This window comes from Sminthopsis crassicaudata, chromosome 3, assembly GCF_048593235.1.
Source record: "Sminthopsis crassicaudata isolate SCR6 chromosome 3, ASM4859323v1, whole genome shotgun sequence".
NCBI lineage: Eukaryota > Metazoa > Chordata > Mammalia > Dasyuromorphia > Dasyuridae > Sminthopsis > Sminthopsis crassicaudata.
The window spans coordinates 511571147-511591052 of record NC_133619.1 but is presented as its reverse complement, the minus strand read 5'-3'; the positions used below and the strand labels follow the sequence as shown (position 1 = coordinate 511591052).

At 35.8% G+C, this 19906-nt stretch overlaps 1 protein-coding gene across 8 annotated transcripts in view; it reads left to right on the top strand.

Annotated features, from left to right (window-relative positions):
- C2CD3 (C2 domain containing 3 centriole elongation regulator) overlaps positions 1–19906 on the top strand; it is a 142084-nt gene that overhangs the window by 95163 nt on the left and 27015 nt on the right. For 7 of the 8 annotated variants that reach the window (XR_012488376.1, XR_012488375.1, XM_074304051.1 and 4 more), the window contains 3 exons: positions 2910–3242; positions 8995–9133; positions 13449–13513. Coding sequence is in view for 6 of the 8 variants with exons in the window: in XM_074304051.1 (XP_074160152.1) it covers positions 2910–3242; positions 8995–9133; positions 13449–13513 (537 nt within the window). In the remaining 2 variants the exon portion in view is untranslated. The remainder of the gene's footprint in view (positions 1–2909; positions 3243–8994; positions 9134–13448; positions 13514–19906) is intronic. The other variant, XM_074304050.1, reaches the window with a different exon arrangement.

Sequence of the window (19906 nt, the reverse complement as noted above, 5' to 3'; positions counted from 1 at the left end):
TAATTCAAATATCTTCTCTGTTTGATGGAGATAATACCTCCCAGTGGAGTTGTGAAGGTCAAACAATATGATATTTGTAAAATACCCAACACAAATGTTAGCTATTATTATGTATGTATTTTCCTACAAGATAAGAAAAAAGTTATTTCTTCATAGCCTTTTCCTGGCACAATTCTCCTAACAAGTCCCATCTCCAATGCTGAGGAGTCTGTAAGTTATTCTAACTTCTTCCATGACAAGGCCAATTTTGTTCTCAAAGAAATTGTTATTTAGGCAGTTACTTGAATATGAGTTAGAGAGAGAGAGAGAGTTTATCTCTGTTATCTCATACAACAATCCCTTGATTCAGAACTGGCCCAAAGTCACAGTACCAGTCTGATAAATTCCCTGAGAGTTAGTAATACTTAAACTGTCTTAATGTATTGAAATCATGGCAGCTGGAAGTCCTGACCCTGGAAGTTATTGTGGAAATTATTAATTTAAAAAAAACAAAAAAAGCAAACAAAAAAAAAACCCTCCTAATTCCCTTGGGGAGAAAATGTACTATAATGTGTCTAAGGGCATTAAGTCTTTCTGAGAAATTTTCCTTAAAATTCTGAAGAAAAAGGATTTGGTGCTATTGAAAGGTCTTTACAAACCTTGTCCTGCCCCAAACTACTTCTCTTGAGTCTTACATCTCCAACTAACTTTTAGACATTTCAAACTGGATGTCTAATATATTCATCTTAGACAGCAGAATTCATTTTTCCTCCTAAAATCTCCTCCTTTTTCTATGTTTCCTATTACTTTTGATGGTCAACACCAGCCTTCCAGTCTTACAACCCTAGGAGTCATCCTGCATTTCTCATTATTTCTCACCTACCATAACCAGTTTGTTGCCAATACCTGTCGATTTAGCTTTACAGCATTTCTCAGATATACTCCCTTCCCGCCTCTCAGACTGTGGGCTGCTGATGGGTGTCTACCTCAAGTCTCTTCCCACAACAATCTATCTTTCATTCAGCCAATAAAATGATTGTACTAAAGCCTAGATCTGATCCTGTCAATAAATTACTCAATAAACTCAAGGAGCTTTTTATTGCCTTGATATAGATGCAAAGGATCACATAAAATTAACTGTTTGGCACTCAAAGCCCTTCATAACTTAGCCCTCTCCAACTCTTACAGTCTTCTTGCATCTTATTCCCCAATTTTTAAATACAGTGACACCTCCTGGCTTCCCATGAGCAAGACATTCCATCTCTAAGGGTTTTCTCTATCCATCCTCCATGCCTGGAATGTTCTTCCTCTCTTCTGTGACTCTTGACTTCCCTGGTTTCCCTTAAATCCCCCCTAAAATTCCACATTCTGCAGCAAGCCTTCCCCAACCCTTCTTAGTTCTGGTGCCTCCTCTCTTCTTAGTTCTGGTGCTTTCTCTCTCTCAGGTAAATATTTCCCAGTTATTCTATACATAGTTTGCTTTGTATATATTTATTTTTTTCTTGTCTCCCCAGTTAGATTGTAAGTTCCTTGGGCAGGGACTGTCTTTTAACTCTTATGCCCAATTTTAGCAGTGTCTAGCACATAGTAAGTGCTTAATAAATGTTTGCTTGATTGCTTGATTTTCATTTACTTCAATTAACATGAAGTATTTTTTGCTTTGCTGGAGATACAAAGTTGAATAAAACAGTGTTGGTCAGATCTAAGCTCTGGCAGATAAGACTCTGAAGGAGGAAGGATGGTCCATCCCAGTTAGAGTTGACTACCGATAGTTATTCATATTCCTGGACTACAAAGAAGTAATCCTTCTGTATAGTAAGGCAGCTAAGAGACATCAATGCTGAAAACTTCCAGTGGAAAAAATAAATTTGTAGAATAAGAATAAAATGGGAAAGAACTGGGAAGTAATTTAATTACTGTGATTCAATGGCAAGATTGAATATAATTAGTGAAAGAATGATATGACTGTGTGGAACTATGAGGTAATATGAAAGTTTATAAATGTAAATCCCTAGCTTGAGTCTAAAAATGGAAGAATAAGTGAACCCAACATTAACTAAGTTCATATGTATCTAGTTCTGTAATTCCTGTAATTAAGAATTCTAATACAAAAGTTAAATAATTTCTGCCCTTGAGGAGTTTATATTCTACTTAGGAAGAACAACCTCTATACAGAAAAGTATAGACAAAGTAATTTAGGACATGATGGAATTAAGCTAACAAGTGGAAGAATCAGGAAAAGTATCTTAGAAGCTTCGTGAAAAGAACAAGGTTCCTTGATGAGGAGGTAGCAAGGCTTAAGCAAAGATGCCAAGAAGGGAAAGAAGTAATAGCAACAACTTGATCATTGAATTCAGTTAAAGTGAATTTTTGTAACATTTTTAAAGTTTAAAAGATGCTTTCTTTACAGCTCAAAGCACTATAACACAAATGAGAGATTATTATTCCCATTTTACAGATGACAAAATAGTCAGATTGGGCATTTAGCTAGTAAGTTCATAGTATTTGAATCTGAATCTCCAAATTCCCAAGTTCATTTGAGTTTTTGTTCCTTCCTGCTATACTTTTCAGGGTTAAAGTTACATAAGATATCCTTAGTTTCATGAAGTTCATATTTTCATAGTGTGATGAAACATATATAGGAATAACTAATGGAATACATGGAAAATTTCTTAAAGAGAAGTTAAAATACCACTTGAGGCTGGGGAAAATTATAACTGATGGGATTCCTGAAGAAGGCAGCCTTGAAGTTGGCTTTTTTAAAGGATAGAAATTCAATTTTAAAATACCAGATTTTGTAGCTGCTTGTCCAGAAACATTGGAAAATTGAGGTAGAGCACTTCCTCTGTGCAGAAAAGGTACAGATTTCATCTTTATGGTCTTCTAAAAAATCTGATCAGACTTTTGTGCCTTATTTCCTCCTCTTACAGGTGTTTATCCTGTATTTGGGCGTGGTGCCTCAGACTTGTCAGGGGCAGCAGTTCGAGTTCACATTGTTGTCACTGCAGAAAAGTCTGCTTCTTTTCCCCCTGGGCCTGCTCACCAGACTAACTACATTGAAGACAGCAGCAACAGTGATTCAGAAAGGATTCCCCACCAAAAGGACCCTGTAGAGTCTGAAAACAAGAGTGACTCCAAGAAACCTAATTGTTCTCAGGACTCCCCGGCAAAGTCTCCCCCTGCAGAAGCAGGCACAATGGATCTGGAGGGCACATTTGCTGTCAGCATCTTAGTGGAAAGAGCAATGCACTTAAGTTTGAAAGGTATTCTTAATTTTTTTAACTCTCTGAATTTTAGAAGCTTAGAAGCTTATCTAACCTGACCTGTATGGGAGCAATCCCTTCTCAAACTTCCTTGATAAATGGTTCTGCTAATCAAATTCCCTCTTAAGAAAGCCCATTTTTCCTGTGGGCAGAGCCAATAAGAAGCTTTTCCTCTAACTTGAAGAATAAGTTGAGCTTACATTTGTGTGCCATTTTAGGATTTACAAAATACTTTCTTCTCAACAGTCTTATGAAGTAGACAGAGACTCATTTTACAGATGAGACATTTGAGGTTTTCAGATATCTGGTGACTTATTTTCTCAAGGCCATTTTCAAAGATAGTAAATGGCAATGTGAGACATGATCTTTACCCCACCTAGCAGAGGTCTCTCAACTTATATGCTTTACTTTTTTTTGCCCGTGTGCTTCTTTCATGTGATTACCCTTCACATACTTGAAGACAGCTGACCATGCCCCCTAAGATTCTTTTCTCCAAGTTTAATGCTCCAAGTTCTTTCAACCAATCCTTGTCTCCTGCCTCTTGTAGAAATAGCTAAGTGGCACGATGGGGAGAATGCTGGGCCTACGGGAAGACCTGAGTTCAAATGTAGCTTCAGATACTAGCTGTATGACCTTGTCAATGTCACTTCACTTCTTCCTCATTTCCCCACCTATAAAATGAAAATACCTACCTCAAAAGTTGTTGTAAGGAGGTTCAAATGAAATAATAATTGTAATACTTATCACAATGCCTGGCACATCATAGGCACTTAATAATGCTTTTTCCCTTCCCTCTATCTCAATTGCCTTTCTATGGATGCCTGCCTTCATATTAATTTGCTCCCTGAGCACAGTATTCCAAAAGAAATCTGAGTGGGGCAGTCATCTCTCTTGTTCTAAAAATTGCTACTATTAATTCAGTCTAAGGTTATATTAGATGTTTTGGCTCCTGTATCTCACTTTGACTCTTCAGGAATAGTTTCAGTCATTTTTCAGTCTTTAAAGATAGTTTACTCCAGAATTTCCATAGGATTATTGCAAAGTCAAAAGAAGATCATAGGACAGCTAGATGGCGCAATGGATAGAGCACCAGCCTTGAAGTCAGGAGGACCTGAGTTCAAATATGACCTCAGACACTTAACACTTTCTAGCTGTGTGACCCTGGGCAAGTCACTTAGCCCCAATTGCCTCAGCAAAAAAAAAAAAAAAAAGAAGAAGAAGAAGAAGATCATACTATTCACAGTCTCTTACCATTATTTTAAATTTATGTTTCAGCCAATTAGATGAGATTATGCAAATAAGTTTCCATGATATAAAGAAACATTACAAATCTGTGACTTAATTTTCATCAACAAGATGTTAACATAGAGGCAACATAGAGAATCAGATGTTTACAAAAAGATTAAACTCCAGCTGTAGTCCTCTGAAGTACTTCTATCCTGACAGACATAAAGCAATGAAGCCTTAATGAGCAGATTATATACTTTGATTGATAGTGAATCAAAATACATACGGGAAAGGACCTTAAAATTTCATGTGTGGGGAGCTTCCAGTGAAAAAGTTTCCTCTACCAGCGCAGTTAGTGCCTTTTCCACAGCTTATAATTTAGAACATTGCATAGAGTATTGAGTGTCTTGCTCGATCATACAGCCAATTTGTGTCAGAGACAGAACTTGAATCCAAATCATTGTGTCTCTGAGCTCTACTCTTACACTTCTCATCAGAATATATGTTGATGTACATATTGCTATCATAAGCACATTTATAAAGAATTAAATTTAAAAAGAACTTTAGACATTTTCTCATATAGCCTCCCAGATCCATTCTGTAATCTTGACAGGTAGCTTTCCAGTCTCTATTTGAACACTTCTGGTGATAGGAAACTTGTACCCCCACAGGTTCTAGTGTTGAACAACTTTAATTATTGCAAATGCTTCCTTATGTCTGTTTGAAATAAACATCTATTTCCTCTTCCTCATAACAACTCTAAAGATATTTTAAAATCTTGTCTTTAACACTATTTAAGACCATTTTAAACTATTATATTGTTTTTAAAATATATTTAAGCAATTACTATATGTAATTGACTGGTGTGGCTGCTGAGAATTGGAAAGAGAGGTTCTCCATGGAGTATGGTAGGTACACAGATAAATATGATATTAATTAATAAATAGTAAACACATTAAAATAGCACAAAAGTGCTATGAGCTTAGATGACAGAGCGCTGTCAACTGGAGTCATCAGTATATTTAAGCAGATTTGAAGAATGATTAGGATGCTGTCCTAGGAAGAAGTGGAAGAATGGACATTCTGATCATGAGAAAAATACAGGAAGTGTTTAAAGATCATCTACAAGATTAGTTTAGCCAGAGTATAGATTAAATATATGGAATCATAGGAAGAGATAAAGCTGGAATACAAGATAAAAATCATATTGTACTGGTATGCAAATGGAAAGCAATGGAAATTATATATCTATAATGTCCTGAAATGATAAGGCAGTTTAGAAACATGAACTGTTATTAGTGTTTTCCTATGCTAAAATTCTCAGGTGTCTTATGTAGACATTGAGGTGACCCTAGGTTCTTGGGGCTCTGCCAGGGGAACACAGATAGCTCTGGCAGTTGCCACCAACCTCAAAAGGCTTAAGATATAGGGTTGGTATTACATCATGGATGATTTGAGAACCAGACTAATTGCAAGTTTATATTACTAAAGAGTTGATCACCCTTCAAGTTCAACTTAGCAACTTATCTGCTAAGATTTTAGGAGACAGAGAAGGAGATATTAGTGGAGATAAGACCTATAAAATAAAACCATTTTACTTTTTTTTTTAATTAGTATTATTTGATCACTGTACCAAGAAATTTACCCTGAAAAATAAACTTTTTATAAAGTGAAATTTCTTTAAAGCAAACAATTACCCACAAATTTTCCTGTTTTAAAGGGAGAAGTTTGGAACTTCATGTACTATATGTTTGGTTAAAATAGTATGAACCCATATTTTCATCTAGTATTCCTAAAGGCTTTTTTCTTTTATGTTGCAACTAAAATCTCAGTATAATCACCATAACAAAACAATATTGTATTTTGCAGTAGACTCATTTCCTTATACAAAATATGACTGTTTCAAGCTCTAGAATATAAAGAGCCTAAAAGCTTAGGAAGAAGCACTGTAAATCTGTAGTGGAAGTTCTGATTCAGATTACATTCAGTTCACATCTTAACCTTTGTGATTGTTGTTCTTGCCTTTCCATAAGTCTGCTCTAGAGGATCTACCATGTGCCAGATCCCCTCCTATGATTGTTTAAATGTTTCATGGATATCAGTACTGCATAGACTGTCTATATGCTATTCTTCATGCCCAGCCTACTTTTTCCAGTCATTCTGTTCTTAGGAATGTATTTTATGCCATTTCTCACCACAGTCCATTGTTGAGGACAGGCTAAAGCTTAATTATAGTCATTTTGCATCATTCTATTGCCCTGCGGGTTACCTACAGTGTTTATCTTTTGAAGTTAGAAGTTTCTGTAAATCACAACCAAATAACATTAGCAGGAGGAGAATAAGAGCATCATCATTGCAATGGCTAATAATAATAAGTCGCTTTGGGCTACAAAAATTCTTTTATTCAAGCATGGATAGGTTATGATCTGTATTGCTAGAGATTACATAGGTGAAATCTGAGATCACTGATGTATTAGCATTATTTTTGTGTTTAGCAGCTATTCCTGGGCTATTCCCCAGTGTTTTTCAGTTTATGATATTGCTCAATGATATAAACATTGCAGGCAGGCAGTGCCTTGTTTTATTGTTACCACCTCAGAGAAAAACATCAGAGTTCAGATAAATAAGTACTCATCAGTGTCTTTATCATCTACTCTGAGGATTTCTCCTGTGTTTTTTTAGCAGTAGCTTATGTGAGGTGATTATTTTTTAGATTTAGCTTAGAGCTGGGTTTAAAAAAAAAAAAAAAATCTTTCCCACCCCAAGCCATAATAGATATTTGGCTTCAAGGTCTTTAGCGAAGGTTACCAACCATGGGGGGGGGGGGGGGGAGAGGGAGAGGGAGAGGGAGAGAGAGAGAGAGAGAGAGAGAGAGAGAGAGAGTGAGAGTGTGTGTGTGTGTGTGTGTGTGTGTGTGTGTGTGTGTGTGTGTGTGTGTGTGTGTGTGTGTGTGTAAGAGAGAGAGTGTATTCTTAGCGAAGTCAAGTTCCAGATGGACCTCTAAAAGAGATAAAGCAAGAAGAGCAGCATTTATATGCTTATTATTATGTGTAGAACCATCCAGAGACTATAAGATAAGAAGTCTTTCACCCATGAAAAGCTATACTTGCCTATTTTGTCTTTGTATCTCCTGCATCTTTCAAAGCTCCTTAAACAGAGAAGGTTTTTGTTACATGTAATACAATTATATGTTCGGTAGTTTAGTAAGAAGATATAACACAAATAGGTAGCTGTACAACAAGGAATATTAGGAAAGTGCAAAACAATTCTGAATAAAGTGAGAGAGGTTATCAGTGCCACACTAGAAAATAAGCGATGTTTTCCTGAAGGCCCTGGCATTTGGGTTGCACTTTAAAGGTTAGACAGTTATGCAGTTATCACTAACACAAGTATTAACTAGGTAGTATGTGCCAAATACTGGAGATACAAAGAAGTAAATGAAGTAATCCTTGTCCTCAAGGATCTTTTGTTCTAATGTTCTAATCTATACACATATATTAGCAAATAGAAAGCAGGTACAAGGTAACCTTGGAGAGAAAGGTAATAGAACTAAGAGATCTAAAAAGTCTTCATAGAGGTGGTGGCATGGGATACTAAGTAAGCAGGGAGAAAGCAATGATGTGATCATTCTTGTGCTGTGGGAAAGTCACCCTGACAGCTTTATAGACGAAACTGGACCAGAGAGAGATTTGACACCCATTAGGAAGCTGCTGCCGAGATTTTGTGAGGACATTCCCACTACGATATTGATATGCATTGATAACACTTCTTCAACTTCTGGTCCTAGAGAATTGCCTGAGCTTTAAATAACTTGTCCAGAGTTACATTGCAAGAATGTGTCAAAGAAAGGGCTTGGTACCTGTGTTCTTCTGACTCCATCTCCAGTTCTTGATCCACTATACCAGTGGCTCTCAAAAGCTGATCTGAGGACCCCTGCAGGGGTTTTTTAATAAACTTACAATAACTACAGTAATAATAATAGTAGGGTGTTATTTGCATATTTAACATTAATAACTCTTTTTTCCAACTATATATATGTGTGTGTGCGCGCGCGCGCGTGTGTGTACATATATATATGTGTGTGTGTGTGTGTGTATTTCAATTATAACCAAGTATCCCAACAAATTGAATGCAAAAGCAGATATGAGAATGTTGGTGTCTTCTGGTAAACCAGACATTAAAGAGATTTTGCAAAAATATGTAGAACAATGCCATTCTTCTCACTAATCTTTCAATATAATTATGTTTTTATTAATTTATTGCTATTGTTTTAATGAAATAATAAATATTTCTAAATATATTACTTTAAATTTCTAATTCAGTAAAAATTAATAGATAAAATACACACAAACAAAAGTTCTTTGTAGGGGTCCTCAATTTTTGATTATAAAAGGGCCTTGTACTCCATGCATGACTGCCTCTCAACAGAATTGTGTTTTGATATAATGTAAATTATGCATAGTGCATAATTTACATTATATCAAATGGTTTGGCAATTCTGTTAACCATCTTTTTTGTATTTCAGGAAGCCCCCTGACTGAACGAAATGTCACAGCACCCAGTTGCTGTGTGTCATTTGCAGCTACTGATGTGAGATCCCCAATATATACTCATGTGATTGAGAATACAGACTCACCTGTTTGGGACTTTCAGCAGGAAACCAGGTATAAGCCAACACACAGTAATCCTGATCATGTCCAAGAAATTTCTTCCAGTGCTGAGCACATAGTTGAACCACAGAAGCTCAGGGCTGGAAAGGGCCTTTGCCTAAAACAGGAAATCTCTCCAAAATATCCTCTGACAGGGATTGCTAGGTGGTACAGTAGATAGAGAACACCAGCCCTGAAGTCAGGAGGACCCGAGTTTAAATCTGGTCTCGGACACTTAACATTTCCTAACTATATGACCCTAGGCAAGTAACTTAACCCCAATTGTCTCTGGAAAAAAAACAAAACACAAAATATCCTCTGATAAATGATACAGATTTAAAAATTATTTGATTCCATGATAAATCTTTCCCTTCTGTCATAAAACAATCTGAAGGAATATTAAAAATTACCTATACTTCTTTGTTATTTATGTGATATTATTAGTCTGATCTTTTAGAATACAGTGCTCTCCTAAAGTACTCTTCAGTGCTTCCTTATGGCATGGAAGTGTGGGTTCTTAGAACTAACTTTACAATGGAGCACAGTGCCTGGCAAGTCCTGCCAAGTGGGAATGCCTCTGAGTATAGGCCTAATAAAGGGCAATATGTTTATTATAGAAGAACTAACCTACTTTGTTTGGAGAATCTCATAAAAATAATCTCACACACTATTGCAAACTACCTTTTAAGATGGTATTTTCTTCTTTAAATGTCATTCTTAGAGAGTAGAAAGAAAGCTTCAGAGCTACATTCTTCAACCAAAGCCTCATTTTTAAGCAGTTCCCATCAATGAGAGTTCTTCCTTGGTAATATGATCAACTCAGATCAATCAATTCCCCAAGACATTAGGTAGCATAGTGGATAGAGTGCTCTGGGTCTGGAGTCATAAAAGCCTGAGTTCACATACAGCCTCAGACACTAGCAGTTTAACTCTGGGCAAGTCATTTAACCAATCTGCCTCAGTTTTCTCAATTGTAAAACATTATAATAATAGCATTCACCTCCCATGAGATAATAATTGCAAATAGCATATAACACAGTGCCTAGAACATGGCAGGTACTATGTAAATTGTGCCTTATTCCATTCTCATTTTTCTCCCATTACCTACAGAAAGAGAGTGAAATAAGCATTTGTAAAATACTGTGTGCCAGGTACTGTGCTAAGTTCTAGAGTTACATAGAAAAAGAAAAACAATACCCAACATCAAGAAGTATATATTCTAATGGTTAATAAATACACTCTAGATGTCTTACAAAGTAGATGAACAGTAACCTTAGGAGGAGACAAGAAAGCCTTTTATCTGAGTCATGCAGGGAACCAGGGATGCTAAGAGACCAAGGTGAACTCATTGTAAGCACAAGAGACAACAAGTACAGAGGCACAGACACAGGAAATGAAGCATCATTTTCAAGGAAGAGCAAATTAATTGAATTAGATTGTATAGCTTATGAAGAGGAATAAAGTAGAAGAAAACTAGGAAGATAGGAATGGATCAGGTTGTGAAAAGCCAGGCAATGGACTTTATAATTGAACCCAGAGATAATAGGGAGTCATAGAGTCCATTGAGTCCTCTCAATGGTGGTGGAGAAGTAGAGAAAATCTTGAAATAGAGAGCAAAAACCAGAAGGCTAGTCCACATGAGAAACAAGGAACATCTCAATCAGGCTTGTGGCTGTGTGACTAAAAAGAATGGGCCAGATGTGAGAGATATTATAGAGATGAAAACAACAAGCTTTGGTTACCTATTGGATATTGTAGAATGAATAAAAATGAGTCAAGAATGACACTGAGCTGACTAGGAAGATAACATGCCATCAACAACACAGAAAAATTCTGAAGAGGAGAGCTTTAGGGAAGGAAAGATTATTTCTTTGCTTTATTTTGGATCTGTGAAATTTGTGATGTTTATGGGCTGTTCAGATCAAAATGTCCAATAGGCTGTTGGTGATGTGGAATTTGGAGTTCAGAGAATAATTAGAGCAAATTACATAGATCTAAGAATCATTTGTGTGGAGATTATAATTGAATTTAGAACAGCTAATGCAGTATTTTAATAAAGGAACATAAAGAAAAGAGACCCCCAAGATAGGACCTTGGGAGGCACTTACCTTTAGTGGACTTGATCCAGCAAAGGAGACTGAAAAGGAATGGTCATTTAGATAGGAGGAGAACCAAGAGAGAACAGTTATAGATATCTAGAATGGAGTGGTTATCCAGGGATAACTGATAATTATTTGCAAATGCTGCAGAAAGATTAAGAAAGATAAGGATTGAGGAAAAAGCCATTAGATTTGGTGACTGAAAGATCATTGGCAACTTTTTAAATTTAAATTTTTTACTTTTTCCCCTAATTGTAAAAATGATTTTTAGCATTCATCTTGTAGAATGAGTTCCAAATTCTCATCCTCCTTCCCACCTCACTGAGAAGACAAACAATTTGAAATGTTAAGTACAGTCATAAAAAATATTTCCATGTTAGTCATATTGTGGGAAAAACAAGAAAAGGAAAAGTTTGCTTTCATTTTCATGCAGACTGACAAATTTTTCTCATAAGTTCTTCAGAATTGTCTTGGATCATTGTATTGCTGAGAATAGCTAATTCATTCACAATTGATCATCATACAGTATTTCTACTATATACAGTGTTCTCCTGGTTCTGTTCATTTCACTTTGCATCAGTTAATATGTCTTTCCAGGTTTTTCTGACAGCATCCTGCTCATCATTTCTTATAGCACAGTAGTATTTTACCACAATCACATATTATAAGTTGTTCAGCCATTCCTCAATTTCTAGTTCTTTGCCATAACAAAAAGAACTGCTTTAAATATTTCTTTACATATAGGTCCTTTTCTTTTTTGTTTTTTATCTCTTTAGGATACAGACCTAGTAATGGCATTACTTGGTAAAACAAGGGAATGCAAGGTTTTATAGCTCTTTAGGCATACTTACAAATTGTTCTACAAAATGGTTGAATCAGTATGCTATCCTTTGCATCAGTAAATTTAGAGAGAATAATTTCAGTTGAATGATATGATCAGAAGCACAATGTTTAGAAGAGAGTGAATGGAAAGGAAATGTGGGCACTAATTGTAGATGGCTTTTTCAAAGAGTTTAATCTTGGAAGGGAGGAAGAATTTAGAATGATGCCTAGTGAACCATGTTGAGTTGTATCCATGTAGCTATTTAGATTCAGTGACAAGGCTGACATCTGCAAAGTACAGGCATAATGGCTACCTTGCATGTGAGCAACAATGTGAAGATGCCCATCGTGGATTGGGTATTTGGAAGGACACTCTGAGCAAAGTGAGTAATATAGTGAAACCTGCAGGAGGTTTAGGATACCTCCACACAGGGCAGTTGACTACTTCCAAAGGTGATTCATTTCTGTTTTAGACATCCCTCACTTGTTAGAAAGTTCTTGATTATGTTTTAAAAGGCATTTGTGAATTAGTTGTTTGAATTTAGTTGAAGTAGTATAAGATCCCTTCCATTTTAAGATCCTGTGATCCTTTTTACAAGTTTAGCATTTTCTTACTCTATTTTCCTAAAACAGAACCTATGTTGCTTTTGTGGAAGAGAAAATTACTGTCATAGAAATAGAAGAAGTTTGGGGTGTTTTGTTATTGTTGTTGTTGTTTTATGCTCACCAGCGTAACTATTTGTTTAATGTTCACAAATAATTCTTGAAGTTTGCTCTCCTTGGCCATTGTATCCTTTTCCATTCTTAAAGGATTCAATTCAAAAAATAATTTAGTAAGGGAGATACAAAATGCGCACAATTAACTGTGATACTAGAAAGAATGTGCTAAGTATACAAGGGAAATTCCAGACAAAAATGTTGTGATATATTTGAAAGGGAAAGAAAACCTTTGCCTTGTTTCCTAATATGAGGTAGAAGATATCCAGTAAGGTATCATGAAAGAAGTGTAATGCCTAAGCTGAGTCATGAAAGGAAGAAGAAAGCAATAAAACAGCAAGTAGTCTTTGCTGAATCACTGAGCAAGTGAAAAGCAGTGTAAAATATGGCTGGAAGATTATGTGAAATCATATTGTAAATAGGTCTTATAGAGCAGGATCAAAAGTTTACAGTTTATCAGAAGTTTATTGAATAGGCAAAAATTTGTCAGTCTGCATGAAAATGAAATCACTTTGCATTAGTTAATATGTCTTTAACCAAGAGAGAGTAGAGGGCCTGCTCAGGCATAAAGGTTAGTAATCGAGCCAAGAATCAAACCAAGGCTCTCTGACCCCAAAATTCAGTAATCTCTCCATTGTACCAGTTGACTCCTTGTTTATATACACATGATGACAAGAATTTTTTTTCTACAGGTTATCCAAAGAACTTCTACTGGACTCCCAACAAACCCTGGTCTTCAAAGTTTGGCATAAAGCAGGTATCAACTCTCCTCATATCTTGACGCTCTCTCTTAAGAGAAATTAGTTAACCTGTTCACAATCTGAAAGTCACTTTCTCTTTTTTAATCAGAAGACACTCTCTTGGAGAGTATGATAATCAGAAGAAAAGAAACATGTTAGAAATGAATTATAAGGAAAAAGAAGTTATTTGGTGTCCTCCAGTCGAATCAAAAAATCTCATAGTTGGAATGATCTTAAAGAGCATCTGATATTAGTTAGAATACACTACAACTTGGAATCATAACAACCACATACTCAGAATGTCAGAGCCTAAAAAGACTTTAGAATATAAATCAGTCAGTCTATTAATAAATATTTATTAAGCATGTACTATGCGCCAGGCACTGTTCTAAGTGCTAGGGATATAAAAAGAAGCAAAAGAGAGTCCCTGCCTTCAAAAAACTCACAATCTAATAAGGGAGACAGCATGCAAACAAATATATACAACAGACTTTATACAGGATGAATAGGAAATAATTCACAATGAGGCGGCATTAGAATTTTGAGATTGGAAAGGTTTTCTGTAGAAGATGGTTTTAATTGGAACTTACAAGAAACCAGTAGATGAGGAGGGAAAATATAACAGCCATGAGGGACAAGTCAAAGAAAATGCTTGGAGCCAAGAGATGCAATAACTTGTTTGCAGAACAGCAGAGAGACCATTATCACCAAATTGAAGACCTGTTTGAGAGTAAAGTATAAGAAGACTAGAAAGGTAAAAGGGAATAGGTTATAAAGGGCTTTAAACATCAAAAAGAAGACCTTATCACTAGAAGTGATAAGGAGCCACTGTAGTTTATTGAATAGAGTTCATAGTCAGACCTGCACTTTAGGAAAATCACTTTAGCAGCAGAATGAAAAGTGCTTTGAAGTGAGGAGATATTTAAAGCAAGAAGACTTACCAGAAGGCCATTACAAGGGTCCAGGCATGAGGTAAGAGGGGCCTGAACTGGAGTGATGGCAGTATCAGAGAAGAGAAGCAGGTAAATTTTAGAAATGTTATAAAGGCTATGGCAACCAGTTATATATAGGAAAGTAAAAGATAGTGAGGAGTCAAGCCTGAGGATTGAGAAGATGATGGTAGCTTCTTCTAGGGTAGGATTTAGGGGGAAAGATAATGAGTTCAGTTTTGGATATCTAGAGTTAAGATGTCTGTCTACTGGACATCCACTGCAAGATGACTGAAAAACAGTTGGAGATACAAGACTGGGGTTAGTAGAGGTGAGAGTAGAATAGGTAGTTTTAAGAATCTTCAGCATAACAATGGTAATTAAATCATAGGAGTTTATGAGATCACCAAGTGAAGTGGTATAAAGGGAGGAGAAAAGAGAATGGGGGTAAAACTCTGTGGAACACCTATGGATAGATGGCATGTTAGATGAGCATTCAGCAAAAGAGCCCGAATAGGAGAAGAACCTAGAGAGAAGAGAGTGATCAACAATGCCCAAGGCTACAGAGAGGTCAAGACTAATAATATTTGAGAAAATGCCATTAGATTTGGTGATTAAAAAATCATTGGTGACTTTGAAGAAAGCAGTTTTGGTGAAATGATAGATTAGAAGCTGGATTGGAAGGCATTAAGAAAAGAATATGAGAGAAAGTGAGGTATCAGTTGTAATAGCTTTGTTGAGCAATTTAGCTACAAGTAGCAAAAGAGAGGATGAAGACAGAACTGGAAGGATCAAGTGAAGGTTTTTGGAGGATGAGGAACACATAAATGTGTCTGCAGTCAACAGGATAAGAACTAGCAGAAAGAAAAATATTGAAGGTAAAATGTTTGTTGATTGGACAATGGCTGAACAAGTTGAAGCATATGATTGTGAATGAACTGTTTTTGTGCCATCTGACATGATGAGGGGCATGGTTTCAGAAAGTGATACAAAGTGAAATGAAAAGAACTGAGAAATCTTTGTGTATAATAATAGCAATGTTGTAATGATCAATTGTGAAAAACTACTCCTTTCATCAATACAGTGATCCAAGACAAATCCATAGGACTTAGGCTGAAAAAATGCTATCCATCTCCAGAAAACTGCTGAATTCTGAGTGCAAATTGAAGTGTAATTTTTTTTCTCTTTTCTGCAATATATATAGCTAAAATGGAAATGTTTTGCATTATTTCACATGTGTAATTAATAATATATTGCTTGCCCTCTGGATAAGAGAGGGGAAGAGGAAAGGAAAGAATTTGGAACTCAAAATATAAGAAAAGAATGTTGTAAGTATATAACTAAAAAAAAAATCCTAAAATGATAAGAGTGGGGGTGCCAAAGGGAACAATCTGAGGAGACATGTTGGATGGGACATAGTAGTTTTTTGGTTTTTTTTGGTTTTTTTTTAACATATAAGATATCAATATTGGAAGGGCTCTTAGAAATAATGTTAAAGAGGTAAGCAAGCTCTCATTATCCATTAATCATTCCTTCCCTTCTTCCTAAAAATATAGCTAGATTTCCTTCAACCTCTTCCCAGTCAAAATCTTAAGTTATCTATCCTTATTGTCTCTTATTTATTCACCTCCCACTCACTTCTCAAAGCTTTGCGATTTAGCTTTCTATATCCACCACTCTTCCAAAACTGTCTCAAACATTACCAGTCTTTGTGGAGTTTTTTAAGGAATTATTTTAACATTCATTTTTTTAAATTTTGAGTTCCAAATTCTCTCCAACCCTCCCCTCTTCACCCACTGAAAAGGCAACATAACATCAGTTATACATGTGAAGTCATGAAAAACATTTCCATATTAGCTATATTGGAAGAGGGGGGAAAAAAAGAGGAACAAAAAATGAATATGCTTTAATCTGTACTCATATTTCATATCTCTAAAACAGGCATACTATCTTTTATCTCCTTTGGATATATATTCCTAGAAGTGATATTATTGGATCAATAAAATCATAAACTTGATTGGTTTTTTGATATTTTCTTGGAGCCACATTACCAAGTTGGACTAAAAACTTATAGATGTAGAAGTTCAAAGTAATCTTTAAGAAAATCATAGAAAACCTGAAATAAAGCTATTGATTGCTCATTTTTGAGCCATGTCCATAAAAGCAAAATGATAATACAACCTAAATAAATTTAGAGATTGAGTGCTATACTAATCAAACTACTTTACAAAGCTATATAAAATAGTAACAATTCATTTGAAGGAATAAAAGGTCTGGAATTTTAAGGTAACTAAGGAAAGTTATTTCATTAAAATAATAGAATAGCCCTTCTATTAAATCAATAATCCAGCATTCAGTAAATCAAAGATCTTAAAATATTTGGGGAATGTTGGAGAGCAGTCTGCAAAGAACAATTTAGATATGAATTGATCCAATTATTCTGGAAAGCAATTTAGAATTTTGCTTCTTAAAAACTGACTGAAATGCTTATAATCTTTGTGATCCAGATATTTCATTAGTGGGCATATATTCTAAAATACATAAAAGTCTCATAAATACCAAAATATTCACATAGAAGCACTTTTTTAATGGTAGCATAAAAAGACTAAAAACAATTTGGTTATCCATTCATTGGGGAATTGTGGTACACAAGTATGGTATTAGTATGTAGTAAGGAATGACAAATTCAGGGGAACGCTATAAGAATTATCTTAGATTATTATCATAGATTTAGAGTGGAAAGGAGTCAGAAGGCCCGGTTCAATCCCAGCTATGTTACTCTCTGAATTGAGACCGGCATAATCACATGATGTATCATGAACTTACATTTTGAAAAATGTCTCAATAAGGGACAGCTAGGAGGCACAGTGGATAAAGCACCAGCCCTGAATTGAGGAGGATCTGAGTTCAAATGTGGTCCCAGGCACTTAACACTTCCTAGCTGTGTGACCCTGGGCAAGTCACTTAACCCCCAATTGCCCCAGGGAGGGGAAATGTCTCAACATCCCTTTCTTGTTTTGGCATAGTATCAGTTCCCCCTTCCATTCCCTTTCTCCCTCTCCGCTCCCACCCCATTCCCAGCAAACCTTGCATATCTTACTGCTGCCACTGCATCTGCTTGAATATAGGGACCTCTTATACATCTTCCAAGCCATCTCAGCACCCATTGCTATTGCTTCTCAACAGTAGGACATTCCTGCGTAGATTTCTCTGCTTTCCCTACTATTAAGAATATAGAATTTAACATTTAACTAAAAATCTACAATGTATAAGGCACTATATGTTGATGTAACACAGATAAAGCCAGACCTACTAGGCTTGTTCTCTTTTGAATACACAGTTATACAGTGGGACAGGTAAGAATAACTTCCATCTGTAAAACACTATGATTTTTACAAAGCACTTCTCACAATAATGCTGAGAAGTTGATAGTATGAATATTGTTTCCATTTTTTAGAATAGAGCCTGAGCCTCAGAGAAAATGACTTGTAAAGTGTCATACACTTTGATCAGTGGACCTGTGAGTTTCAAGCTTGATCTTTTTGATTCAGGCCAGTGATCTTTTCAAGACCAAAGAATTAAAACTAGCAGGAAATAGACTTTCCTTTTTAACATGATCACAGAATTTAAGAATCTCAGTAGCCATCTAGTCCAACAAATAGTCCAGACTAGAATATGCCCAACAAGTGCTACACTTTACTTGAAGACCTCTACTGAAGGAGAACTTACTGTCTTTGAGGCAACTCATTGTATTTATGAATAGCTCTAAATGTTAATAATTCATTCAGCCTAAATTGGCTGCCTATTTCAAAAGATAATTTAAAATACTTGAGGATAGTTACCCGTTTTTCCTCACCTTATCTCCAGGCTAAACATCACTATTTCCTTCAACCAATCCTTATATGATGTTGACTTAAATCTATATTATCCTGGTTTTCCTTCTGTGGAGACACTCTTATTTTATCAGTGTACTTCAAAATGTGACATTCAGAATTGAAGATAATAGTCTAGGTCTGAGTATAGTAGAATCATCCCTCTTTCCTAATGGTAGCTTATGCATCAACAGAGGCATATATACCTATACCTATTCGGCTGCCTCCTACACATTTGACTTGCCAAAATTCCCAGGATCAGATAATAAAGAACAAAGGATAATGGCTGGGAAAGACAACTTAAGTCAGTAGAAAGAGGACCCAGGGATCAAATCTGCTACTTGTTAACCTTTTTACCTTTAGGTAAATCTTTTAATCTCTCTCATCTTCAGTTTCCTGTTTAAAAAAAAAAAAATGAAAAGGAAGTTAGACTAGATGATCTTTTCCAGTTCTAAATCTATACTCCTATAAGGGTACCTTGATACATAAAATATCAGAGCTTGTAGAGACATTAGAAGATAGACTGTAAGAGCTAAAAGGCATCTTCAAGACCAGCTAAACATAAGTATGAACTTGGGTTTTTTAAGTATATTTCAATGTCAAGTTAATACCATTTATTAGACTGTTTCTGCTCTCAAGGAGCTAACATTGTAATGGAGGAAGACAAGAGCTGAAAAGTGGCCATGAATATGGGGAGTAGTGGTGAAGTCCAAAGCAAAGAGGAAAGAAAGGTGGTTTTTCCTGAGCCCTTCCTCAGAATGGAAATTCCAGGAGGAACTTGCTCATTGGAGAAAAGGGCTTCAGGCTGCAGAATTCAAAAGGTGTTCTAGGAGAAGAAGGGAAAGAACTTCCAGAGTGAGAAGAAAGCTGAAGTATTGTGGCAGAATCTGGAGCCAGAACCCAAGTCAGGTCTTAATCCTATTTTATTTATGCATTTAAAAACTGGTAAGGAATCCATGATACAATAAAGGTTAAATACTCTTGATTTTCTCCAGCCTCAATTTACAAAAAAAGTAAACTGAGAATTAGGAGTGTTAAGTGATTAACATTATATGAATTTCTGACAAAAAATTGCATCTTAAGACTTCAATTCCAATGTTCTTTCTACTAGATGATGTTTCTTCACAACCACATTTAGGATAATAATTCTTATCTTCTAGAATAAGAAACTAGGAAAGTGGGGCAGCCAAGTGATGGATAGAGCACCAGCCCTAAAGTCAGGAGGACCTGAGTTCAAGTCTGATCTCAAGACACTTAACACTTCCTAGTTATGTAACTCTGGGCAAGTCACTTAACCCCAAATTGCCTTTAAAAAGAAAGAAAGAAAGAAACTAAGAAAATTAAAACTGGGAGGTTCTTTATATCATAAAATGTCAGCAGTGGAAGAGACCTTAGAGAATGTTAAGAAGTTGAATAGTCCTTAGAGATCATATACCTCAAGCTTCTTATTTTGCAGAATAAGAGCAAGTCCATACTCATTTTGTATCTTCTGCCTTTGACTGTAATTTTTCAGAGATGACCAGACTTCTGCTTAGGGAAGTTTCTGAAATTTAGTCTAAGAAGTTGACTAAAAAAGGTCCTTTGGGCTCAAGAATGTTCCAAGGAAAGC